The sequence below is a fragment of the Rattus norvegicus genome, chromosome 18, assembly GCF_036323735.1.
Source record: "Rattus norvegicus strain BN/NHsdMcwi chromosome 18, GRCr8, whole genome shotgun sequence".
Taxonomy (NCBI): domain Eukaryota; kingdom Metazoa; phylum Chordata; class Mammalia; order Rodentia; family Muridae; genus Rattus; species Rattus norvegicus.
The window spans coordinates 63,321,970-63,346,267 of NC_086036.1; the positions used below are offsets into that span (position 1 = coordinate 63,321,970).

At 42.6% G+C, this 24,298-nt stretch overlaps 1 protein-coding gene across 8 annotated transcripts in view; it reads right to left on the bottom strand.

Moving 5' to 3' along the window:
* Positions 1-24,298, bottom strand: part of Spire1 (spire-type actin nucleation factor 1) — a 129,746-nt gene that overhangs the window by 10,170 nt on the left and 95,278 nt on the right. For 3 of the 8 annotated variants that reach the window (XM_006254860.5, XM_063277313.1, XM_039096794.2), the window contains 7 exons: positions 24,026-24,112; positions 23,358-23,487; positions 16,636-16,677; positions 11,125-11,297; positions 7,155-7,245; positions 4,851-4,993; positions 2,640-2,813 (listed from right to left, as the gene is read on the bottom strand). In XM_006254860.5, the coding sequence (XP_006254922.1) occupies positions 2,640-2,813; positions 4,851-4,993; positions 7,155-7,245; positions 11,125-11,297; positions 16,636-16,677; positions 23,358-23,487; positions 24,026-24,112 (840 nt within the window). The remainder of the gene's footprint in view (positions 1-2,639; positions 2,814-4,850; positions 4,994-7,154; positions 7,246-11,124; positions 11,298-16,635; positions 16,678-23,357; positions 23,488-24,025; positions 24,113-24,298) is intronic. The other 5 variants (NM_001415681.1, XM_063277314.1, XM_017600946.3 and 2 more) reach the window with 4 other exon arrangements.

Sequence of the window (24,298 nt, forward strand, 5' to 3'; positions counted from 1 at the left end):
AACATAAATCTAGGTTGCAAACTTGAAAAACATTAGCATTTACTAAAAAAAAAAAAAACAGTAGTCTGGCTAACTTGTTTCAGTTCAATACAGAATCCGATTGAGCTAACTTAGGGAAGGCTATGCTTGCTTTGGAAAGAATCACTACGCTGTTGAGTTGTTAGGAGGGCTTCTCGTAGCTGGGGGCCAGCTGAAGAAGACTGTGTCATTTACTTTACGATGCCAACAATGGGCATTCAAAAAAGAGCTGCCCATCTCACAGTTTCCCATTTAGTGGGAACAGCTTTCAGAGATGACAGTTAAGCAGTATGCTCAATTTATATATGTGTTTGTTTAACCCACTGAACAGAGCTATGTCAAAGGACAACTTAGACACCTCTAAGTTAGATCATCTAAGCGGGCTAGTAAATAAGCAGTGTTGGCTGAACACGCTCACAGGAGTTTTCAGCTTTAGCTTTTGTAGAAGTTTTCCCACCAGTATTTAATAAAAGGTGGCTGACAGCTAACTATGACCAAACTGCTAAGCTGCACCAAAATACTGTACTGATCTAACCAGCCAACCAACCAACCACCCAACCAACCAACCTAGTCTAACCTAAGGAGGCACTCAGACCCCTGTGCCCTGTAGGTCCCTGGCTGCTGAGTGTTTTAACTTGGGGACAGACTTCCACGGAACAAGCTGACGGCTTGCTCCTTCCTTCTCTGCAGTCTAAGTCACAAGACTTTTGTCCTTTGTCAAGTGCACCCTCAACTTTCAGCTCTGAACCATTTTAAATCTGTACAGCATTGTAAGAGATCATGAAGTTTGTGTATTTCCTTACTCTTTTTAAAAATTTCACTCATACCATCCTTTAATAAAATGATTTCCATCAGGTCAAATGCTAATGTTAAATCTGGAGCTTGCCCAAGGACAACAAGACTTCAATGCAACACGAAATAAAAAGATAAATTAACTAGAATAGTTTCAATTATTTTTCCAATTGACAAGAACATTTAAGAGAGTACCTTGTCCACCATGACCCTGTACGTCTCCTGCTGTGGGTTCAGTGGGTTGGGTTATGCCAGCCAGCCTGACACCATCACCCTTGGAGCTCTATGTCCCAAAGTAACTCAAAGTGTGGGGAAAGCAGCAAAGGCGTTGGCAGTGGGGCAGTTATGTCATAGCTTATTTACAAGTTGAGCTTTACTGAATATTCTGGTTAACTCTTAGACAAATGGAGTCAGAATGAGGCAGCACAGAAACCAGAGAGCAGAAAGTGAAACTGATTATTAGTGACTGGGCCACAGAGAAATGAGCTAGATCTACCTCCTATCTATCTATCTATCTATCTATCTATCTATCTATCTATCTATCTATCACATGCTAGGCGTGGGACATATATATAACAGTGAGGTGTGGACTGATCACTGTGGTTCTCTTTTCCACCATGTGGGTCGTGGGGACTGAGTTCAGGCTGGCAGGCTCGGCAGGTAACAGACGCCTTAACCTGCTGCGCGCCGTGCGGGCTTCAAACAGACATCTTTCATATGATGGCTTCCGTTAGAAAGAAGCTCCATACACCAGCTGTAAAACCATCAGTTAAGAACCATCGAAAGGGAAGTCAATTTAAATAGAAAATTTGACATATACTTAACCACTTCTTCAAATCCAATTTTAAAACTCAAAGTGAATTTGTTTTTTCCTTAAAACAGTCTATGGACCGCATGTAGATATTTCTGTTTGAGGGTGTTCATAGTAAAAATGTCAACCTGTGGCTGTAAGAGGAATTAAGAGAGCCACCCATTTTGTCTATGGAGCTAATCTAAAATTAGGTGGGGAGTGTTGGACAGAAGACAGGACATAGAGATTTCATGACAAATGATAAATATAGGATCAGGCTCTCTGTGCCCCATGTGTTTTATATTCAGATGAATAACAATGAGTAAAGAATGAGTCATCTGTCCAGAGTTTGTTCTATAACATAGATCCTTGAAGAGCCAGGTCCTGGCTGCTCTCTACACTGGGGAATGAGTGGGGGATTTTAATGTGTTTTTTGTTTTTTTTGTAAACATTCAAATGATAGTGACATTTATTATTCTGTGAGGAGAAAAATCCCCCAAAAGTAATGAGAAATAATAAAAAATGTTTTGAATAACTATCAGTAAAAAGACAACTCACTTCTCTCTGGAGAAGCAGCACTCCGAGAGGGGTGGGGTATTGGGCCACAGAGCTGATGATGAAGTGTAGAGGAAATGCCAGGGACACACCTCTATAGGTGTGGCAGGCTGTCCATCATGGCTGTTTGGCTAGCAAGGGGCTGGTTTGCCAGCTGGGCGAGTGAATAAACCCTTCCCAAAACTCCACTGGTGGGAGAGCATGAGTCAGGAGGAAGCAATGCCCTGCTGACAGGGAGCCATTCCCAGAGACTAACACCCACAGGCTCTCTAGCTGATGCTGCATTTTGAGTTTGTTGTCCTTTCAGCTATTTTCTTCTCCAATGAGATCACAGCATGATCTATGCGTCCTATACAAGATTGGAATCAGCAATCAAAAGCAGAGTGCCCATCTGAGCTGTTAATTCTTGCAGAGTGTAGTAGCTGAGGTGTCACTGTCAGACAGAGAGTAAAGGAATTCCCAGAACCAGCAGAAAGAGGCCAACCTTTGAGGGTTTCCACCTGCTGGTAAAAGCTCTCTCAAACAGATAATACATAGCCCCTGCTACCCCAAACATGGCTGCTTCAAAAGGATGAGAGCTCAGCAGAGAAGCTGTTTGTATGGCAGAGAAAAGTGGTCGGAAAGGCGTCCTTGGCCATACACTGGTTATCCTAGGAACCTGAACAATGGAGGGAGAAAGAAAACAGCAGGGAAAAGAAAAGGAGAAAATGCTGAACAAGTGACCTGCAAACAGCAATTACAGACCGTGAAAGAAAAACAAAACAAAGCACAACAGAAACCATGAGGATGGCAATGGTCCACGAGACATCCCACTCATTCTCACCGTCAGGATCAGCAGTAAGCCATGCCCCGGGGTCACACAGCAGAGACACTGATGGCTGTTCTAACTTGGTGGTCTGTGAGCACTGATTCTCCCAAAAGAGGCTGGCTGAGATGCAGGGCAGGGCAGAGTGCCTGGGTTCTGTGCCCACAGGCCCAGCTGCTGTGCCTGAGCAGGTCCTTAAAGGCAACTGCTTTTCACTTGAATGGGCAATCAGTATCAGTAATTTCACCAAATAATAAAAGAGCATTTAAACATAATAAAATGTATTAACTGCAATAGCATCCTGACATTTTCAGTTGAAGGGACGAAAGGGAAACTATTCCTAACTGCACTGCAGAGTACAGCGAGAGTTTCCCAGGACATCCTGTAAGAACTTCACTGTCAGTGATTTTCATAAACTCACCAAGCTACTAGTGAGGAGTTATTAGTGAGAAAAGCCATTATGTGGAGGAGGCTTTCTTTCTCTCATCTGGGGCCCCTGTGCACTTGAGGGAGCTGCCCCCAGCATGACCTCCTTCCCTGCCCTTTAACCTGCACTATCTGTGTGGCCCAGGGCTCCTTTCCCACTGCCTGTTCGCAAGACCCTTCTCGGTGACTCCCAGCAGGTTTCTTTGTTTTCTTTCCTTCTCCACAGAGAGCTCACAATCTGACCCGGCTCACACCACAGTTCACCTTCATCACAGACAGTTTTTGTCTGCACTGCATGTGGCTGCAGGTCTTGGCATCGCTTAGTATGAGATCGAACTCCTTTATGCTGACCCCCCATCCCCCGAGAGACAGGGTCTCATGGAACCTTGGAGGCTGTAGCCAAGGGTGACCCTGACCTTCTGACCTTCACTGTCTCAGCTTCCCAAGGGTCAGAATTACAGGTGTGCACCACCATATCCAGCTGTGTATTTGGGTAATAATTTATCCATATTCACTAACAGAGTTAAAGTCCGAGCTTCTTGTGCTGAGTTATTTTATATCTAATAGGCCATTAACAAGGCTGTATTTCAAAGAGCAATTTCTATTTTTTAAACAAATTCCTATTCTGTAGCCCAGGTTGGCCTGGACCTTGTGGCGACCCTCTACATGTACAATACTAAGTCAGGCAAGAACAGTGGCTCAATGACTATGTAGGAGTTAGAAAAAATTCATAAAAATACGGCCATAACCCCATGAATGCTTTAACAGTACCATTTTGGACCAGAGGTGACAGCAAATGCCAGCACTCTAAGCTCTGCTCATACTTCCTGTCTACACTGACTACCGTGTCTCCTCCTTGAACAACTTATGACTCATCGCAGGTAAAGACGGAGCTATAAGCACGCTCATGTGATTTTCCTTCCTCAGAATTTGAAGAAAACAAGAGCTGTCAGACTGTGGGCAGAATGTTGGTGGACACCTTGGAAGCTCATGAGGAAACCAAAAGGAAATTCTGCACACTTCTGGCTGCTAGGTCAATAAACTCCCCTACTGCAACGAGCAGTTAGAAGCTGTTAAGCGGCTCACATAACAGCTCTCCCCCTGCATTATAAACACACTAGAACACAAGTTACAGTGGCTATGTGTGGTCGACTCTTCTGTTTTGCTCAGATAAAATAATCTACTCTAGTCAGATTATGCTAAGATGTCTTTGACAATTTTAAGTGGATTAATATCCTCTAAGAGAAAGAAAACATTTCTTTAATAATAACTCACCGATAAAGCTTTTGAAAATGAGTGCATAAAATAAACCAAAGGCTGGGCCAGTGTAGCCAGAGCCCACCCCTTAGATCTTGAGCAGAGAGATGTTACAGTGCAGCTAACTTGTGGGGCTCTCCGCCCTGTTCTTTGCAAACAGGCTTGCTGCCTTCCTAGGCACATCCCTGCTCATCCTTTGGTACTTACAAGAGAACGTGAGCTCTGCCTGGATGGGGGCAGAAACTGCCTCACATTTGTAGGAGTTTCCTTCTCAATGGAGTGGCGCCTCTGTGGTGGTTGCCTTCTCTCGGGCTGGGGTGTTGATGAGATGGGCAAGAATTTTGGAGGCTCTGAAGATTTAATCAAATAAATGAACTCTCTTACAAAATAAAATCTTGGACTCTGAGATTCCCAACAGAACCTTTGTATCACGCAGGGCCATTGCATTCAGATGAAGGACTTACTTCAGTAGAAAGCTATTTTAGGCCAGCAGCTCAGGAGGAAGAGGCAGAATTGTTTCAAATATTTTTGAAAGATACATTGGTACAGAACAGCAAGGAAAATGGGGGTGGGGTGGGGAGAGTTCTGTTTGAGTTCGCATTAAAACACATTATGATAGCTTTAAGATGTGTATGTGCAGATGCCCTCATGCTACTTCCAGAAACTTTCCAACTGGGCTCTCTACTCCTACTTATAAACACAGAAATACAGGAATTCATGGATTTGGATCAACCCATGAAGGCAAGCTACTAAGACAAACAAAAGACTAAAAGTAATTTCCAGTCAAGAAATTGTACTGAAATTCACTGCACAATATGATGGGTACTCTATAATATTTATTTATTTACTTATTCATTCATTTTGAGCAGGATCTCATGTAGTCCAGGCTGGCCTCAAATCTACTACATGGCTAAGGATGACCTCAAACTACTGACCTGATCCGATTACATCTACCTCCTGACTGTTTAGATTATAAACTCGATCCACCGTTCCTGGTTTAATTCAGTGTTAGAGTTCAAATCTAAGCCTTCGCGTGTACAAGGCACTCACCACTCTTCGACTGAGCTAGAGCTCCAGCTCTTGCCTCCATATGTGCAACAGGCCTGGCCAAGTACTAATCACAGGAAACGATCAAAGCCAACTCCTACTGACTTAAGTTTTTTTCATTTATTGTGTGTGCATGTGTGTGTGTGTTGTCCGTGTGTGTGTGTGTGTGTATGTGTGTCTCTGTGCATGTGTGTCTGTGTGTTGTCCGTGTGTGTGTATGTGTGTCTGTGTGTGTTGTCCGTGTGTGTGTGTCTCTGTGTGTGTCTCTGTGTGTGTTGTCTGTGTGTGTTGTCCGTGTGTGTGTGTGTGTGTGTGTGTGTGTGTGTGTGTGTGTGTGATATGAATACAGATGTGCACCTGCCACCATTCTCCCCATCCACAATGGGATCTATGGACAGAAAGCAGGTTGTCAGGTTTGCACGGCAAGTGCTTTTCCCCTCTAAGTCATCTTGCCTGCACCGCCCCCACACTGTTTTTTATATAATCTGTTTAAGTAACTGAAATGCTACGTAATTCCCACACTTGGGAAGGAGAGTCAGAAGGATCAAGAGTCCAAGGCCAGACTTAGCTATGAATCAAGTTCAAGGCCACCCTGCAGTACATGAGACTCTGTTTTAAAAGAATATGGAAAATCAAGCCAACATTCTAAGGATATCTTAAATTTTTTTGTTTCTGTCTTATGTGTATAAGTATTTTGTCCCCATGTTCATATTTGCACAGTGTGTGCCTGATGCCTTAGGGGCCAGAAGAGAGTGACAGATGAGTCTGAGCAGCTATGTGGGTGCTGGGAACCTAACCTAGGTTCTCTGCAAGAGCAGCCAGTGCTCTTAACTTCTGAGCCGTCTCTCCATCCCCCAAGAATAGCTTAATATTCAATGAATTAATTTTTAGCTCTTCACAATGATTTCACATTACTAGAGGCCTTTAGAAATCTCTTAATTTTAGACACTGTGTTTACAATCCACTACCCAATAGCTGTAAAGTGTTTTCCCTACCTATACATACACTGGGCATGGCTGTATATATGGGGAGGTAGGGAGCAAATATGGTTATTTAGTGCTTCTGAGCTTAAATTCAGACTAGGAGGTCATTAATCTAAAAAGCATGCATGCATGTACATCGCTGACTTATCCATATGTATGCTATGTTTAAATCAATCAATCAATCAATCAACCAGTATGATTGAGTTAACGTAACTGTTCATGCAGTGTGGGAAGACATCTGAGCCTGTCATTAATCTAAAAAGTATGCATGCATGCATGCATATACACTGTTGACTTATCCATATGTGTGCTGTGGATGGACAGGTGGATGGACGGACGGATAGATGCACCTGATCGAGCTAAGGGAAGACACCTGACCCTGTCTGCTCCTGACACTGAAGGGTTAGCTTTATCTATTCCAAATGATCAGTGCACTGTGGGGTCCTTGCTCTAGGCCACGTGTTTTACAGTGTGCACTCACTCTTCTTGGAGCACATGGCCTCCAGTACTGGGTCCTCATAGAGGGAGGGAGATGCACTGCTGCTGCTGGTTGACTTGTGCAGAGTTTCCTCCTGAAAAAGGCAAATTCATGAGCTTCAGATTAATAGCATTCTAGTAAACAGATACATTAACAGGAGACACCAAATTACATTGTCAAAGGCTCCAGACAAACGAGAAAGGGTCTAAAATTAGGGATTAGCTGATGTCCTCACTTTGCCTAATTAAAAGTGATGGGACAGGGCTGGAGAGATCCAGGCAGTAAGGTCCTTCCTGCCTTCAGGTTCCTGCCTTGAGTGCTAACCATGAATTCCCTCAATGGTGGACCTGTAACCTAACCTATGGGCTGAAATAAATGCATGAACATGGTGTTTATCATAACAACAGGAAAACAGACTAGAACAAGAGCTTTATCCACTGGGCCCCAGCCTCGACACTTGCTCTTAAAGTGGAAGATGAACTAACCAGTGTTCCCTACGGTCCTGAAAGGTGAGGTGCTGGGTGGACTTAGCTGTAGTTCCATCCCATTCTGAGCTGTTGGACGTATACTTCTCTGGGAATCTGATGTAAAAATGTGTCTTGACGTTTAAAAACAAGGAATCTGGATGTTCCTCAAGATGGGGAAATGTTCAGATAAACTGGAAAAACGAGTGGAAAGGGAAGAAGGATAAGGATGAGGATGAGGAAGAGGAGCAAGAGAGGGACAGAAGGACAGTTCATTGTACAGACTCACAGCAGAGCCAGAGACACAGACACACAGTCAGGATCAGTTCTGAGGAAGGTGTGTGCATGAGTCTAGTGGGGAGAATCAGATGAGCATTCCACGACACAGCAAGACCAACCAACATCACACAGAAACATGGGAAGTGCCCTGTCGGTCTGAGGTATGCACCAATCAATCTTGAGGCTTCCCTAGCTCTTCCAGACTATTCAAGCTCTGAATTCTGCAGGATTTAGCTGCACAGCCAAGGTGCTGCTGAGCAAACGTGTCTCACCAGGCATGCTTTGTTCAATTAGAAGCAACAGGTGTGAACGCCATCACACTTCTGCCTCTGCATTTGATACTTACTATGGGAACATGGAAACTTTCACTGGAAAAAACTGAGGAAAAGTTGGAAAAGAAAAAGAAGAGTGAAAGAATACATGAAGTAGGAAACAAACTTTACCATATAAAGTGAATAGAGTCTGCTATGGATATGAGGACACCAGCAGCTTTGCTTTTATGGCCACTATTAGAAAGCAAATATGGCCAAGCAAATCAATATTGTTTTAGGGTATCCTTTACCAAGGCTGTAAAGGCTGCAGACATCCAGTCACGACACTGTACGCAGTAATGCTGCAAATGTGTGATGGGGGCTGGACAAGGACGTGGACAGAGGTGACGTGGCGGACACTGAAGGAATGCAAATTCCCAGGAGAATAGATCAGTGAATTCCCCACTGAATAGATCAGTGGGGCCCAAAGAAATTTCGTGAGCGGACGGTCATATCTTCATTGTCCTCTTTGGTACCCCCTGTGACTGACAATGAAGATCCTTAATTTAATTATAACCTATTTAAATAAAAATAGCGACAAGGAACACTGTTCCAGATAGCACAGAGCTCCACTTAGATAGCACTAAGCTAAATGCTTTCACAATTTAAATTATCCTTATAAAGTTTGCAAAGATTTATTTAAATCCTTGAGTGTCTCCTGCTGGGCCATAGTAGTTATGGTTCAAAGCAGAGAGAGAGATGGAGATCAGCAGTCAATGACGTGACAAGAGGTTAGGGGCTATGCTTTCACTGATGCAAGCTAGGGTCACTTGGGAAGAAGGAATCTTAACTGAGAAAATGCCTTCGTAGGATTAGGCTATAGGCAAGTCTACAGGTCATGTCCTTGACTGATGTGAGGCAGAGCAGCTTACTGTGGTGGTGCCACCCACGAGCTAGCAGTTCTGGGTGCTATAAACAATTAGACTGAACAAGCCATGGGGAGAAAGCCAGGAGGCAGTGCTCCTCCATGGCCTCTGCAGCTCCTGTCTCCAGGTTCCTGCCTTGACTTCCATGAGTGATGGACTGAGTTGTAGAATATTGGCTAAAACAAACCCTTTCCTCCCACAAGCTGCTTTTGGTCTTTTTTTTTTTCTTTTTTAAATAATCACAGCAATAGAAACCCTAACGAAGACAGGGGCTCTAGAGCAGTGGTTGTCAATCTTCCTAATACTGTTACCTTTTAATACAGTTCCTCATGTTGCGGTGATCCCCAACTACCAAATTATTTAACTGCTACTTCAAAACTGTAATTTTGCTACTGTTACTACTTATGAATCATAATATAACTGTCTAGGTTTTCCAATCTCTATGTTAGACAATCTCTATGAAAGGGTCATTTGATACCCCCAAGGGGTCTTGACCTACAGGGTGAGAACCACTACTTGAGGGGAACAGAGCCATTGAAGGGTTAGCACAGAACCACAGGAAGAGCCCGAGTAGCATGGGAAATACACTAAAATACAAAGACGCCTTCTGACTCCTCAGGGCTGAACAGATCTCAGGAGTACAGACAAATTGTGGGCACAGATAAGCACAGAGCTGAGGAACTGAAGACTGTTTAGGGAAGACAATGGCCACACCTGTGGTCACATAAAATGGGAGGCTAGGAGAGTGTGGGACAAGGATAGAGGGGTCATAAGCATCTCTCTGCAGGGGATTGGGGAAGGGCTCTCTAACATCTGTATCCTTCGGAAACATGAAGTATCTGCTATATAGGATGGGGGCCTTCAAACTCTTGAGTGAAAAAGGATCCCTGCAGGGTGTGATTTGGGAAACTTGAAAAGAAAATCAAACAGAAGAGGTAGTGAGACATTCATTAATGTCAGCAATAAGGATATTTGCTGTGTGTGTGTGGTTCATGGGCACATTTATATGCCCTCAATTGCACAAATACACAAAAGCCTTCAAAGAAGCCCAAGGAAGAGGTCTGTTACCTGTCAATATCATTCTCTGCCTTGTTCCCTGGAGGCAGGGTCTCTCACTGAACCTGGAGCTTAGCTGACAGCCAGCATGCCCCAGTGATCCTCTTGTCTATACCCTCATGATACTGGGCTTACAGACATGGGTGCATCCATGCCTTGCCTTCTACTTAGGTGCTGGGGGTTTGAACTCAGTTCCTCATGCTTACACAGCAAATACTCTTACCCACTGGACCATCTTCCTAGCCCTATTGGGAAAACTTCTAGTAGAAAGACCGTATTATTGGTGTTGTTTGGGATGGTGGTGAAGACTGAAAATAAAACAATTAAGTAGCATTTTCTGACGTGGATAGACATGAGGAAGATGGAGCCAGCAATACAACAATGTGTGTGCATCCATGCAGCATGGAGAAGAGTGGGGGATCATCTCGTTTTGTCTAAGTTTGGGTGAGGCAATGGAGACCAAGCAATGTGCACCGTGACACTCATAGCTCAGCAGAAGCTGGTGAAGGCTCAGCATGAATGGAGGTAAACTGAGGTACACTGAACGGATGAGCATTCATGAATGCAGGGCACGGAGTAGAGCAAAGACTCAGGGAAGGCAGCCTCTTTTTGAAGGCTTGTCTGTTGGCATTGCTGTTATGGAAAGAAGAAGCCCACATGTGTCTATGTGCACTGCAGAGGGACAAGAGCCTACAGAAACATGTCTCGACCTCAGTTTCTCCTTTTCTCACAACGATGGAGGCCGTGCCAGTTTAAGATTGTCGATTTATCTTAATCCTACTTCTAATCTAAGACTACAGACCTCAAGTTCAGTAGCCATTTTCTAAGCATATCCACCACACTGGTCTATAGTAAGAACAGTAACTAATCTCCCTGCCAGCCACATTAACTTCAGCCTTACCTTTACTGATTGGAACATGAGAAGAGATGAGGAAACAGCTCAAGGAACTGGGAGAGGGACAGGGTCAGAGGGCATCTGAGTGCCTGGCAGCCTTACCTCAGAGTCAGAGCTGTCCAGCTCAGCCAGCGTCGGGGCTTTGAGGAGCCTCTTTGGCTGTGCAGGCCCCGGCTGGGCAGCACCCAGCCCATTTTCTTTCGTTTGAGATGTTAAGTCTCCATTCACCACAGATGATTTCCCCACATTCTTTGGAGATTCTGGTGTAGTAACATCTAGTAAGAGAAAGACAAAAGTTTACCTTTTCTGGAGCCAGGAAAGGTAATCTGTGTTAGAAGCACAACCAGGTGACAGCATTTCTCTGTCACACGAATAAAAATACAAAGGCCCGGCACAGTGATGCCATGCCTATTCATATGGAATATTTGTTAAAGCTATGGTCAGATTAAAGGAAAACTTAAAATGAATAACTATATATCCACATCTGTAGTTCAGAACTCAAGGAGTTCTGGGAGGAATCCTAGAGAAGTGACCTTGACCTCTTGTTTCCCAGATAAATAAAAGGAGTCTCAGAGAAGAGAAGCTAGCTGTGCTCATTTAAAGGGGCTAGCAGTGGGTGGAGGGAAGATACAGTACACATAGTCTTCCTACGGATAAGATCTAAAAATGTTTTGTCCTAAAAATCAAAGTAGTTAAGAATCTTCACTCATATAAATACATTTATATAAGCACAGAGAATCTGGGGCAGGTCCCCTCAATACATCAGATTTAAATGATTAAGGGCTCACATCTGAATGAGGAAGGAAGCTCTCCAGTATATGGGAGAAGACAAAGCAGTATACAGTTGGTGTAATGCAGACAGGACTCAAAGTCTACCTCTGATGTTAGCTGTCTGGGCAAGCTACCTAACCTCTGCTCCTCCCCTGGAAAGCAGAGTGGTAACATACAGCTACCTGTGAAGATTAAGGAGGGTAGCAACAGAATGACATACTGTGCCTAGTACAATGTTAGCCAAGAGTAACACTGGTTTTCAGTTCTCCAAGTAACTCAGTCCCTTGACTGACAGTGATGTGGGCCAGAGCTGATTCCAAGGCCTGCTCTTGGTACTCTAGCCTAGAATAATCCCATGCAAACAGAATTGATTTTCCTGAGCATTTCAGATAAAGACAACATGGGTTACTGCTAATAGCTAACTATAAAATCAGAGAAGTAAAAATGTGACAATCAGTGCAGAATTTAATGTGCAGATCAGGGCAATCAATTGCTCTTTGCATATAGAAACATCTACGAAGCTTCTGTTGGGTAATGGGACTTCTAAACACCAGACAGAGAAAGACTTTGAGATGGGAAAGCTTTGTAATTAAAGGTTAATTTTCTCTCATCTACATGCCTGAAGTAGAAAACATTCAGTGTGTAGCTATCATCTTTTCCTCTTCCTCTTCCTCCTCCTCTTTTCCTTTTTTTTTTCCCCTGAGATGGGGTCTCATGCTTACCAGGCTGGCCTTGAACTTACGATGTAGCTGAGAAGGATCAACTTCTGATCATCTAACCTCCACTTCCCTTATGCTGGGATTACAAGTGTATACCACCAGGCTCAGTTTATATGATACTGGAAGATTAATTTCTATTTAAGAAAAAAGAAGCCAGACTTGGTAGCTCAGACCTATGATCCCAGCACTTGAGAGGCTAAGGCAGGAGGATTGCTAGGTGGCTAGATTGGGTTAGGGAATAAGACCTATTTCAGAACAAAACAAACAATAAGAACAAAAAAAGGAAAAAGAAAAAAGGTACCGTAGTTCATACCTCCTACAAAAATTACTTTTGTAGTTAATCAACAAAAATAGTAGTAAAACAACTGTTGAGCCAGGCAGAGTCCCAGCACTCATGGGCAGAAGCAAGAAGATAAGGCCAGCCTAGTCTACACAGCTCCAGGACACCCAGGGCTACATAGTAAGACCTCATCTCAAAAAATAAACAAACCCAAAAAGGAATAAACATATAGACAAACTGCATTTGTGTCCTTTCTCAGTTACCTGTGTTCCGGCAGCAAAAGTCAGTGACCTAGCTGACCTCCTAGACAGAGATTTAAGACTCCCAGCTTCCACGACTGGGCTCGCACTGTCAAGGCAAACAGACTTTACTGGCCATATATTCATTTACTATCTTGTAAAAAACTATGATATCAGACCCACATTTTTGTGGGTGCTATTGCTGAAGAAAATTTAGAAGTTATTTAAGGATTAAAAATTTTTAAGATTTTTTTTTTGTGTGTATGCGTGTTTTTGCCTAAATGTAGGTAAGTGCATCAGGCATGTACCTGTGGAGATCAGAAGTGTGTGTTGGATCCCCAGGACTGAAATGACAGAGGGCTGTGAGCTGCCACAACCCTCCTCTGCAGACTAGCCATGAGTCTCCCCTCAATCACCAAGTCATCTCTGCAGAGCCAGGGTAGACTAAAAATGTTAAACTGTTGAGAGCTGGACATGGTGACAGACACCTTTAATCTCAGCATTTGGAAGGCAGAGGTAGGCATTTCTCTGTGAGTTCGAGGACAGCCTGGTCTACAAATAGAGTCCAAGGTGGCCAGGGCTGTTACACAGAGAAACCCTATCTTGAAAAACAAAACAAAATAAAAAAATTTAAAGATGTGTTGATAGTATTTAATTTAGATTAAAAATATTTAAGTAGTGTTGGTGTGATGGTTATTCTGTTTATTAACTTGAGTATATCTAGATTTAGCTAAACCCAAGAGGCTGGATCCACCTGTGAGGGATTTTTCTTAATTAAATCCCGTGAATGGGGTGGGAAGACCCACCTTCACTGCGGCGGCGGTCTATAGAAGGACCACGGAGGAGGAAGTGCTGGCTCTCTGCCTGCTTGGCCTCTCACTGGCAAGTTCATCCCCTCCCAAGCATAGTGACTGCCATCAGAGACCAGCATCTTGGACCAAACAACACTGGATTTTTGGACTTTTTGTCAGAGGATTGTCATTGTTGGAACACTGGGAACACAACTTGTAAGCCAAGAACTTATTAAATCATGTGTATATATTATATACATACAATGCAGATTTCATAATAACCCATTCTTTGAGTTCCATATCTCTAGAGAATCCTGAAGAATTTCAACTGGCAAAATCCAAAGCCTGGTGTGGTGGTGGCAGGAGGGTCGACAAGTTCAGTGACCAAGGTCTGCTTGAGACACAAAGTGAACTCAAAACAAGCCTGAGCGACCCTGCTTCAAAATGAAATGGACTCCACTGGTCCAGTGCTTATTCAGTATATCCAGGTTCCGGGTTCAATCCTCAGCACCACATAAAACCAGGCATAGGAGCCAGCCTGAGTTACATGAGACCCTGCCTTAACAAACAAAACACACTTCAAAAAAGAAAAGAGCAAGGGAGTAACTCAGGTGCTGTAGCACTTTGCCACACTGTGCAACTCTCTGGGGTTTAGTTCACATTAGTTACACACACACACACACACACACACACACACACACACACACACACACACACGAGGAAGTTGGTAAAATGACATATAAACTTCAGTTTAGGGAAATCCACTAAATGACATCGTGATATTGTGATACAGCGGCAGGAAGAGCTTTCCCAGCAGCTGTCATGTGGTTCACTGACTAAGATGACTGAAACAAACGTCTGTATTAAGTGAAGCTTTGCGAACGATGTGACTGGTAATGGTCCTGCCAGGAGGCTTCTGGTGACTCCAACACTAGACACTGTGTAGTTTCATTTCCTATAAGGCTTGGCACAATGTATTTTAAGGAGTTTGATTACTTGTATCTAATATTGAAATAATATATATGATTCAGTATATTAAGTGAGATGAGTCAAACTCTTAAAGACAGAATTTCTTGAGGGGAAAAATGTTATCTATATTTAGAGCACATGTTAAAATATAAAATAGAGATTTTTCTTTTTTAGAAATTATCATGTCTTAGATTCAGGCACGTCCAAGATATTAAATACTTGAATAATTCTGTCTGTCCCTTTATTCAGTTGGAGGAAATATGATTGGAACATGGATTATATATTTAATATTTGCATAAGAAAAATAAACCAGACTTACCTCAGTTGATGTTGAATGGCTTATTAGGATTCTCACTAAAAGATATTTCTAAGGTTCACGTGAACGGCAGAACACACTTCCTTATGTCCCGCTCTGCACTGAAGGTCAGTCATTTACTAGGCTACATGCTTAGGCTGTTTACTCCTAGTCATTTCCCTACTAAGAGGATGTTCTCCCATCTTCAGAGTTGGAAGAATGGATTACTCTTCCCACTTATGATCTGGGGCGATTTAATGAAGAGTGAAGGGCAGCGATGAGAAACCAAGCAGCACGAGAGGTCAGCAGTGAGCGCCGGCCCACAGGGCAGGCACACAGCACAGCACCAAGGCACAGAGAGATGACAGCAAACAAGGAACACTGACAACACGAACCTAGGCTGCCCGGCTACGCCCGCCGGTCTGGGACATGTGCTCAGGCATTCCTACTCCTTATACAATCAGTGCAAGTGCGGCCAGCACATATCCAGAGTGACAGGACAGGAAATGGATGTGGCCAGCTTTTAGAGATCAGTCATAACACACATGGTCCAAATTTTGGCTTTATTTTTCAGTCTAAATTTTTTACAGATTCACTACACAAATGATTCATAAAATAAATAAAATCAGCCAAATGGATAAAGAAAATAGAAAAGGCTCTTTGGTGGTCAGTCAAAAAGCAGTTTAAGACCAAAATATTAGTCATGCCTGAGAGCTACAAAAATAAACAGAAAAGTGTGGAGACTAGCCTGTGGTCACAAGACAGTAGACAGTCAATAATGTAGAAAATCTGCTGGCTTATTAAGGATAAATTTGTATGTCAACAATTCTTTGTAACTTAAGAGGTAGTCTGTAACATTTCAAAGAACATTCTGAAAGAATACATCTTAATCTCATGTTAGTCTGAATCCGTGACTTGTGAAATTAAAAAACTGAATTTGCAAAATATCTTAAGAATTAAGAAAAATATGAAAATTTACTCATAAATATATTTAAATTTTTATTTAAAAAAGCTAGTTTTATAATCAAATATAGCCATTTTCAGTTATTCATTTAACCATTATCCTGGCCCACTCAACACAAACCGTTAAGCACGCTGTAAACTTAGGGCACATGACAGAAGGTAGTGACAGTGAGCTTCTGGGTATAATCGGCAGAGACATGAGGACAGGCTCTACCACTATGCAGAGTGGTGCAGAAACAGTTTCTGCCCCCCAAGGCTCTCGGTGTTTCAGAGAAAGGAGCACTTTAAAACTTTCTTTACAGTTTTCTCTGCTCCCTTACAGGAAAGGTCTGACCCAGTGAGAGCAACCATATACGGGGTGGCCACATCCACCGCCTTCTGTGAGGCTGGGAGGCTGCACGTTCACTGTGGTTTAATTACATGCACTGCTTTGAAAGAGGTAGGCTACTTTATTTTAAGCTGACCACAGCTCAGAAGAAAGCTTTTCAATTTTCCTTTCTGACATGTTTAAACAAGCAGACAAATGAATGTGATTCACAGAAACCACGCAACCAGGTCAGGTGTGAAAGTGCTTTTTTTTTTTTACCTGACAAGTCAAAACTGTGAGACATGCTAAGTGGCCGAACTGCTGCAAAAAAGAAAACAAACAAAGAGAAAGTAATTCAGCCATCAGGGATCCAAAGACAGACAGGGCAGGGAGGGCCAGAGCTCTCACTGGCTCTCCTTGGGAGTCTAGCTAGAAGCTAGTGGATGCAAGTCTGACATGTAAAACAACTATAAGAGTCTTAATTCCAGTTTTATGACAACAAACTAACAATAAAAAGTAAAAGTAATACTTTAAATACACTGAAAATGACAACAAGATAAACAAGATACAGAGAAAAGATAAGAACCTAGTCTTCCCAGACGTGACGGCATCCTTCTGTATGCAGTGCTCAGTTTCATTCAAAAGTTATGTTCATGACAAAATAAATGAAAGAATGTTTAATGGGCAGGAACCACCCCAATGTGCAAGTTAGATGTTTAGATGTTTCAGGAAAGTAGATAGAGACTTTGTATTGATGAGAATAATTTTTCACTTGCCATCTAAAAATAAAATAAAATACTTAGTTCTTAATTCAAATATATTCCAGATTTCCCTTTCTAAGTATAGCCAATAAAATAACATACATTCTCAAACCACTCTTTAATCAAGTTTGCTAATATCTTTTGTTGAGCTCTTCTCTGGTATATGAATATAACTTTTGAATAAACTGGCCACCACACACAAAAGAAATGCTATCCCTTCTTAGGAGATGTGGTTCATTTTTCTCCTCTCCTTTTTTTTTGTATTTGTTAAGCTAACTGAACTGGGGGGCTTTATGCAGGGAGGATAGTATACCATAAACTGAGCTGCACTCCTGGCTTCTCCTCTTGTTACTTGCTTGCTTGGGGTCTGAGTGAATTTCCCTAACTGAGGCTCTTGTTTTCTCAGCTATAATCATATACCACCAAGAGGACCACAGTGAAGGATCACTGTAACTAAGAAGTTTAGAACAGAAAAATATCAGTGACATGAACAGATTGAGGAACAATAATAATTTCAGATTTGTTAGAAAAAAAAAAAGAAATGGCTCATGTAACAGTAAGGGAGTAGGTAAATAAATCACTTAGGCATTGTTGGGAGACCATGTCCAAATAAATCATGTTTGATTCATGTTTAATGATGAAAAATGTTCAGGCCATACCCAGTATTAAACTAAAAGAATAGTTTTTGTCATTATTTTTTGTTTGTTTGGCTGGTTTTTGCTTTTGTTTTTTTCTTCTTTGTACTTCCTTCTCTTTTTTGTTTTTTAAGACATTCTCTGTTTAGCCTTGGCTTTTCTGGAACTTACCAGAAAACCAGGCTAGCCTAGAACTCAAAGATCTGCCTGCATCTGCCTCCTGAGTGCTGGGGTTAAAGGGTAAGACCACCACCCATTTAAAATTTTTAATTTTACTTTTTATGCGTGGAAGGGTGTCCAGAAGCTGAAGGACAGGCTTGGGTGACAGCACTGGGAAGGCCTCTAGCTCCTTTAAGTAATGTCTTTCAGTGCCTGCAGTTCAGGAATAGACGGGGTGGCCGAGGAGCCTCAGGGATCCTCTTCCTCCTCCATCCCTCAATGCAGGGATTCTGGGCACCGACTACCTTCTGGGCATTGTGCATGGCTTCTAGGATTGAACACAAGCCCTCCTGCTTGAAGGCAAGGGCTTACGGACTGAGCCATTCCTTAGCCCTCACCGTGATTTTGTAAGGCACAAGTTCACAGTGGATGCCCACAGATTAAAGTAGAGGTAATACTCTCTGTGGGCATTAAGACTTTCCCAAACATCAGCATTGTTTCTACTTGCAAATACAAGGAAGAAATATAAAAATATTCAGAGAAATTTGTTTTTTTCAAGGTAATCCTACTAATCCAATCTTAACCAAATACCATAAAATACAAGTCTATAGGAAAACCCAACACAGTGGGGTAGGGGTTGGGGAGTAAAATTTCTTACTTTCCATTTGAGGTTTAAGATTAGTTTAAACTCAGAATTCTAGAAGCAAGAATCCCAGAGTAATCACTTTTCTTCAAAAATTTATAATTTATTTTATTTGTGTGTGTGTGTGTGTGTGTGTGTGTGTGTGTCTGTCTGTCTGTCTGTCTGTCTGTCTGTGTCTGTCTCAAAGAACAACTTGAGGAGTCTCTTCTGCCGAGTGTGTCCTACTGGAGATCATCTTGTATCGCAGGCTTGGGCAAGGGTTGTAAGAGCTGAGCCAGCTCACCGGCGTCTGAATAATCACTTTCCACAACCATCGATGCTAGACACTGAAATACCAACCTCAGGTTTAAATACAGTAAACAACATAAACCTGTCCTTCAGCTTTTCTGAAGCAGCGTTAGCCTTTACATAAACTCTTAAGAGGTGAAATAGAAGGAGTGTGTATGAGAAGGCCTGCCATGACAGACTGAATGTATCAGTAGTCCGCAAGCTCCCAACCTGAGATTTCAGCACTCAGGAGGACCACTGCCAAGGTTGGGCCCATCATGGTCTATACATGAGGCCTGTCAGAGCTGTGACCTTGTCTCAGGAAAACAAACAAAAGTGTAGGAGTGGTGGCACAGCCTGTGACATCAGCACCTGAATCAATCAATCCTCAGCTACAGAGCAAGTCCGAGAAGCACCTGACACTGTCTCAAAAGACAAATCAAACAGGAAACCTCCCAAGAAGAAAACTCCCAAAATAGATTGCTTCACCCATGACTCTACCAAACTTTGAAAGATGAATTAATTCCAATCTTTCCAAATTGTTCTAAAACACAGAAGAACACTAAAGCTAAAACACAAAGAAAGAAAACAAAACCTTGAAAGGTCATACACCATGACTAACTAGGATTTATTTCTGGGACACAAGGATGGTATCTTGTTTAGTTTTTGTTACCTTGACAAAACCTAAATTCATTTGGGAAAAGAGAACTCAACTGAAGAGTTGCCTCAAGCAGACTGGTCTGTCAGAGATTGTCTTGAATGATGAGTGACGTGAGAAGGCTCATCTCGGTGCAGGTGGACCTCTGCTGTGTAAGAATACTAGCTGAGGGCTGGAGAGATGGCTCAGTGGGTAAGAGCACTGACTGCTCTTCCAGAGGTCCTGAGTTCAATTCCCAGCCACCACATGGTGGCTCACAACCATCTGTAATGGGATCCTATGCCCTCTTCTGGTGTGTCTGAAGACAGCAAACACCGTGCACTCACATATATAAAATAAATAAATCCTTAAATAAATCCATAAATAAACAAACAAACAAACAAACAAACAAACAAACACTGGCTGAACAGGAGCTAGTGAGCAAGCCACTGTGATCCTCCATGGCTTCTGCTTGAGTTCCTGCTTGAGTGCAGCCCTGACAGACCCTCCATGATGGACTGTGATCTGCAAGTGTGAGCTGCAATAAATCCTTTCCTCCCCTAAACTGCTTTTGGTCAAAGTATCTATTTATTAAAGCAAGAGAAAGTAATTAATGTGATACACATTTAACAGACTAGAGGATTAAAAAAAATATGGTCATCTCAAGAACTGCAGAAAAAGCATTTCACAAAACAACCTTCTCAGGCCGAAAACTCAGCAAGCTGGAAATACAAAGAAACCGTCTTGCCAGAATGAGGCCTTCCTGTGAGAAGACCACATTACACTACTCACAGTGAAAACCTGAAAGGTCCTCTGACATCCGAAATAAAGACACACGGCCTTTCTTGTGTTCCTTATAATACTAGGAGTCCTAATTAAAGCAACTAGGCAAGAAAAACAATACAGAGAGAATGAGGATATATGACTGAACTGATACCCGAATTGGAAAGAAAGAATAAAATTATCCCAGTTTATAGATATAATCTTATAAAGAAAATCCTACAAGTGCCATTAAAACCAAACTAAAATGAAGCTGTTAAAGCAGGACTGGAGAGATGGCCCAGCAGCTAAGGGACCGGGTGCTCTTCCAGAGAATGCGGCCTTGATTCCCAGCACCCATGTGGCAACTCAAGTATCTTTAACTCCACAGGTACCGGGCATGTGTACGGTATATGAACTTACATACAGACAAAACACCAGCACACATAAAGGAAAATAGTAATAAAAATCTCTTTAAAAGTGCTACTAAATTCAGCCAAGTTTCTTGATAGAAAATCAGCATAAAACAAATGTACTGTGTGTTAATTTAACCCATGTGAAAAGTAACACAGGAAAACAAGCCCATTGGTTACATCACTAAAAATAATCAGCTATTCAGGAACATCAGTAATGTGGGAAACTCTGAGACATAAACAAATGCAAAGATGGTTTGTGCTCCCGGATTGGAAGAACTAATACTGTTAAGGTAGCCAGGTACCTTCTGGGCATAGTAGCACATGTTCTTAGTCCCTGCACTTGGGAGGCAGAGGCAGGGCTATCTCTCTGAGTTCCAGGACAGCTAGAGCTACATGGTGACTGTGTCTCAAAACCAAACCAAACCAAACAAACCCCCAAAATCAATATACCCAAACTACCTACAGATTCAACTCAATCCCAGTAAAAAGAAAAAAAAAATCAGTGTTTCTTCTTTCTCTCTGTGCCTATTTATTCCTCTTCTTCCTCTTCTCTCCTCTTTTTAAGGCTACACACCATATATAGCCCAGGCTGGCCTCAAGTTAATGATCTTTCTGCCATCAAAACTAGTGCTGGGACTACAGATGTGTGTTCCCATGAAAATCCTTTTCCTTTTTTTTTTTTTTTTTTTTTTTTTTTTTGAGACAGGGTCTCAGCATGCAGACCTGGTTGGCCTCAAACTGCTTCTGCCTCTAGAGTGTTAGCATTAATGGTGTGCACCACCACACCCAAGGAGTAAACTCAGGGCCTTGTTCATGATAAATGCTCTACCATGGAGCTATACTCCTAGGCTCCCAGAGAATCTTTTTAAAATTTTTTTAAAGATTTATTTAATTTTATGTTGTCTGAGTGTTTTGCTTGCATGAAAGTGTGTATACTACTTATATACGTATGTGGGCCCTCAGGGCCAGAAGCATGGGGTGGAAGGCTGGCAGCAGCAGATCCTCTGGAACTGTGGCTGTAGACAGTTGAAGCTGCCATGTGAGTGGACTGGACCCATGTCCTCTGGAAGAACAGCCAGTGCTCCTACCCACTCAGCCATCCCTCCAGTCTCCTCCTGCCTATGCCATGGGGATCTCCAATAGTAGTTTCCCCAGAAGAACCTAAAAAGACAATCCCAAGGTTACACGGAAACTGTTCATAACTTCATGAAAGAACGTTCAAGTATCAATTATCAATCACTAGGGAAATGAAAATCCAAACCACAATTGGAAATCACCTTAGACATGTCAGGATAGTTATCAACTTCATGAAAGAACGTTCAAGTATCAATTATCAATCACTAGGGAAATGAAAATCCAAACCACAATTGGAAATCACCTTAGACATGTCAGGATAGTTATCGTCAACAAACAAGTCCCTCCAAGCCCCCCGTGGTGGAGCAAGGATGTACAACTAGAGCTTTTGCTGTTGCTGGAGAGAACACAATGGTATGGTCACTACGGAAAGTCCTGCAAAATCGAGTTCAGTGGGTAAAGGGCTCGATGCACAGGCCTGAGGCCCTGAGTCTGGACCCTGGCACTCCTGTAAGAGCTGTGCTGAGAGGGGTGGAGACAGATGGATTCCAGGGGCTACTGGGCCAGCTAGCGTACCTGCAACAGTGCAGTGAAAACTTTTTCTCAAAACATATGGTAGATGATGGAGAAGCCCTCCTTATGTTGACCTCTGGCCTGTGTCTGTGCATACAGAGAAGTACACACACGCACATGCGCACACATGCACACATGTACACACAGAGGCAAGCAGGCAGTCAGACAAGACACGTACACACACACATACATGTACACACAAACATACACACAAGTGCGCGAGCACACACACACACGCACACGCATAATCAGAAGGATTCTGAAAGAAGTGAAGTAATGCTATGTCTCTATCATCTCTTATTGCACACATGTCAGTTTATAAGGTTTTTCTTTCCTTTTTACCAAGATCCTATTTAGTTCTCATAGAAAAAAATATAACAGAGGTAAGATCCTTTATCCTCCTTTCTGGTGATGAAGGCAGTTATGTTTAGAAGGGGAAAGCATGCTATCTTAGAGTTTTATTGCTGTAAAGAGCCCATGACCATGGCAACTCACAAAGCACAGCATTTAGCTGGGACGAGCTTACCGCCTCAGAGGAAAGTCATCACTGCTGGGGTAAGAAGCACTGAGCTATGCAGGCAGATGTGCTGGAGAAGGAGCCGAGTTCTACAACTTGATCTGCAGGTAGCCGCAGGTGACTGCGCTACACTGGGTACAGCTTGAGCACAGGAGACCTCAGAGCCGGCCCCCACAGAGAGGTATTCTCCAGCAAGGCCACACCTGCTATTAGTGCCCCTTCCTATGTATGGCTCAGCATTCTCACACATGAGTCTAAGGGGCCATTCCTATGGAAACCACCACAAGTGTCATCCTTAAACCTCAGCTCTTGCCATTGTGCCACAATGCTCTCATGTAGTCCAACATCAGAGAAGGGGAACACTGCCATGTCACATAAATTTCAAGTGTAAACAAATGTGAGGGTATACGTACGCAAGCTAGGTGGAGAGGAGAGGAGAGGAGGAGACAGGAACAGGAGGTCTAGACAAGGACCGAGAAGTCTGTGGGTTAACGTCTATGTGTGTAAGTATAAACAATTTTCCTAGCGGTGACTCATGAGTAAAGGAAGCGGAGACTCACCTAGTCTGCTCCGTCTAATTTCTTCTGGTGAGACAGGCCGAAGCTTTCTTTCTGCTTTAATTTCTTCTAGTATTCTTTCATGGAGGCTCCGTGGCCGTGGTGGGGTTGGTTTCAGTTTTCTGGCTGAAGCCTTGAAAAGGCAGTACAATGGTTAGAGACTTGATTAACTATTCTTTATTTAATAAAGTCATTCATATAATGCAGAATTATGAACTTTATGTCACTGGCTGTAATGTTGCCTAATAAAAGGCTAATCAGGTCATTCAATATCAAGACATACATACATACATACATACATACATACATACATACATACATAGTGTGTGTGTGTGTAATTTACTTTGTGTGCTTGCACAGGAGTGGAGGTCAGACAATAACAGAGTTTTGAGTGAAGACATACCAAATAATTACATTAAAAAACTGAAGGTATGGGGCTGGGGATTTAGCTCAGTGGTAGAGCGCTTACCTAGGAAGCGCAAGGCCCTGGGTTCGGTCCCCAGCTCCGAAAAAAAAGAACCAAAAAAAAAAAAAAAAAAAAACCCAAAAAAAACTGAAGGTATGTCTCTGTGCTTTAGTTTGTAATTTATAGGTGGGCTTCCTACTGTCAGGGGAGAATGTGGTGGAGTGCTACAGACCCATCCTTGGAGAGAGTGTGTTAAGTTACATACTGGATTTAAAGGGGGTCTTGATCTGATGAAGTCGAGGATGATCTCATGAGCACTCTTTCTTAACCGAGGGGGAATGTCACCATTTACCTAAAAGGAGACAAAAACAAGAACAAATCAGATCATGTGAAGAGAGGAGTCACCACTGTTCATTTAATAACAGAGAGTCTGCTTTCCTGATAGCACAGTTGTCACCACTTTACCATGTGGTAGGTTTTTGTAGTAAGGCCTTGTGTATTCCAGGCTGGTTTTGAACTTGATATGCAGTGGACTTCC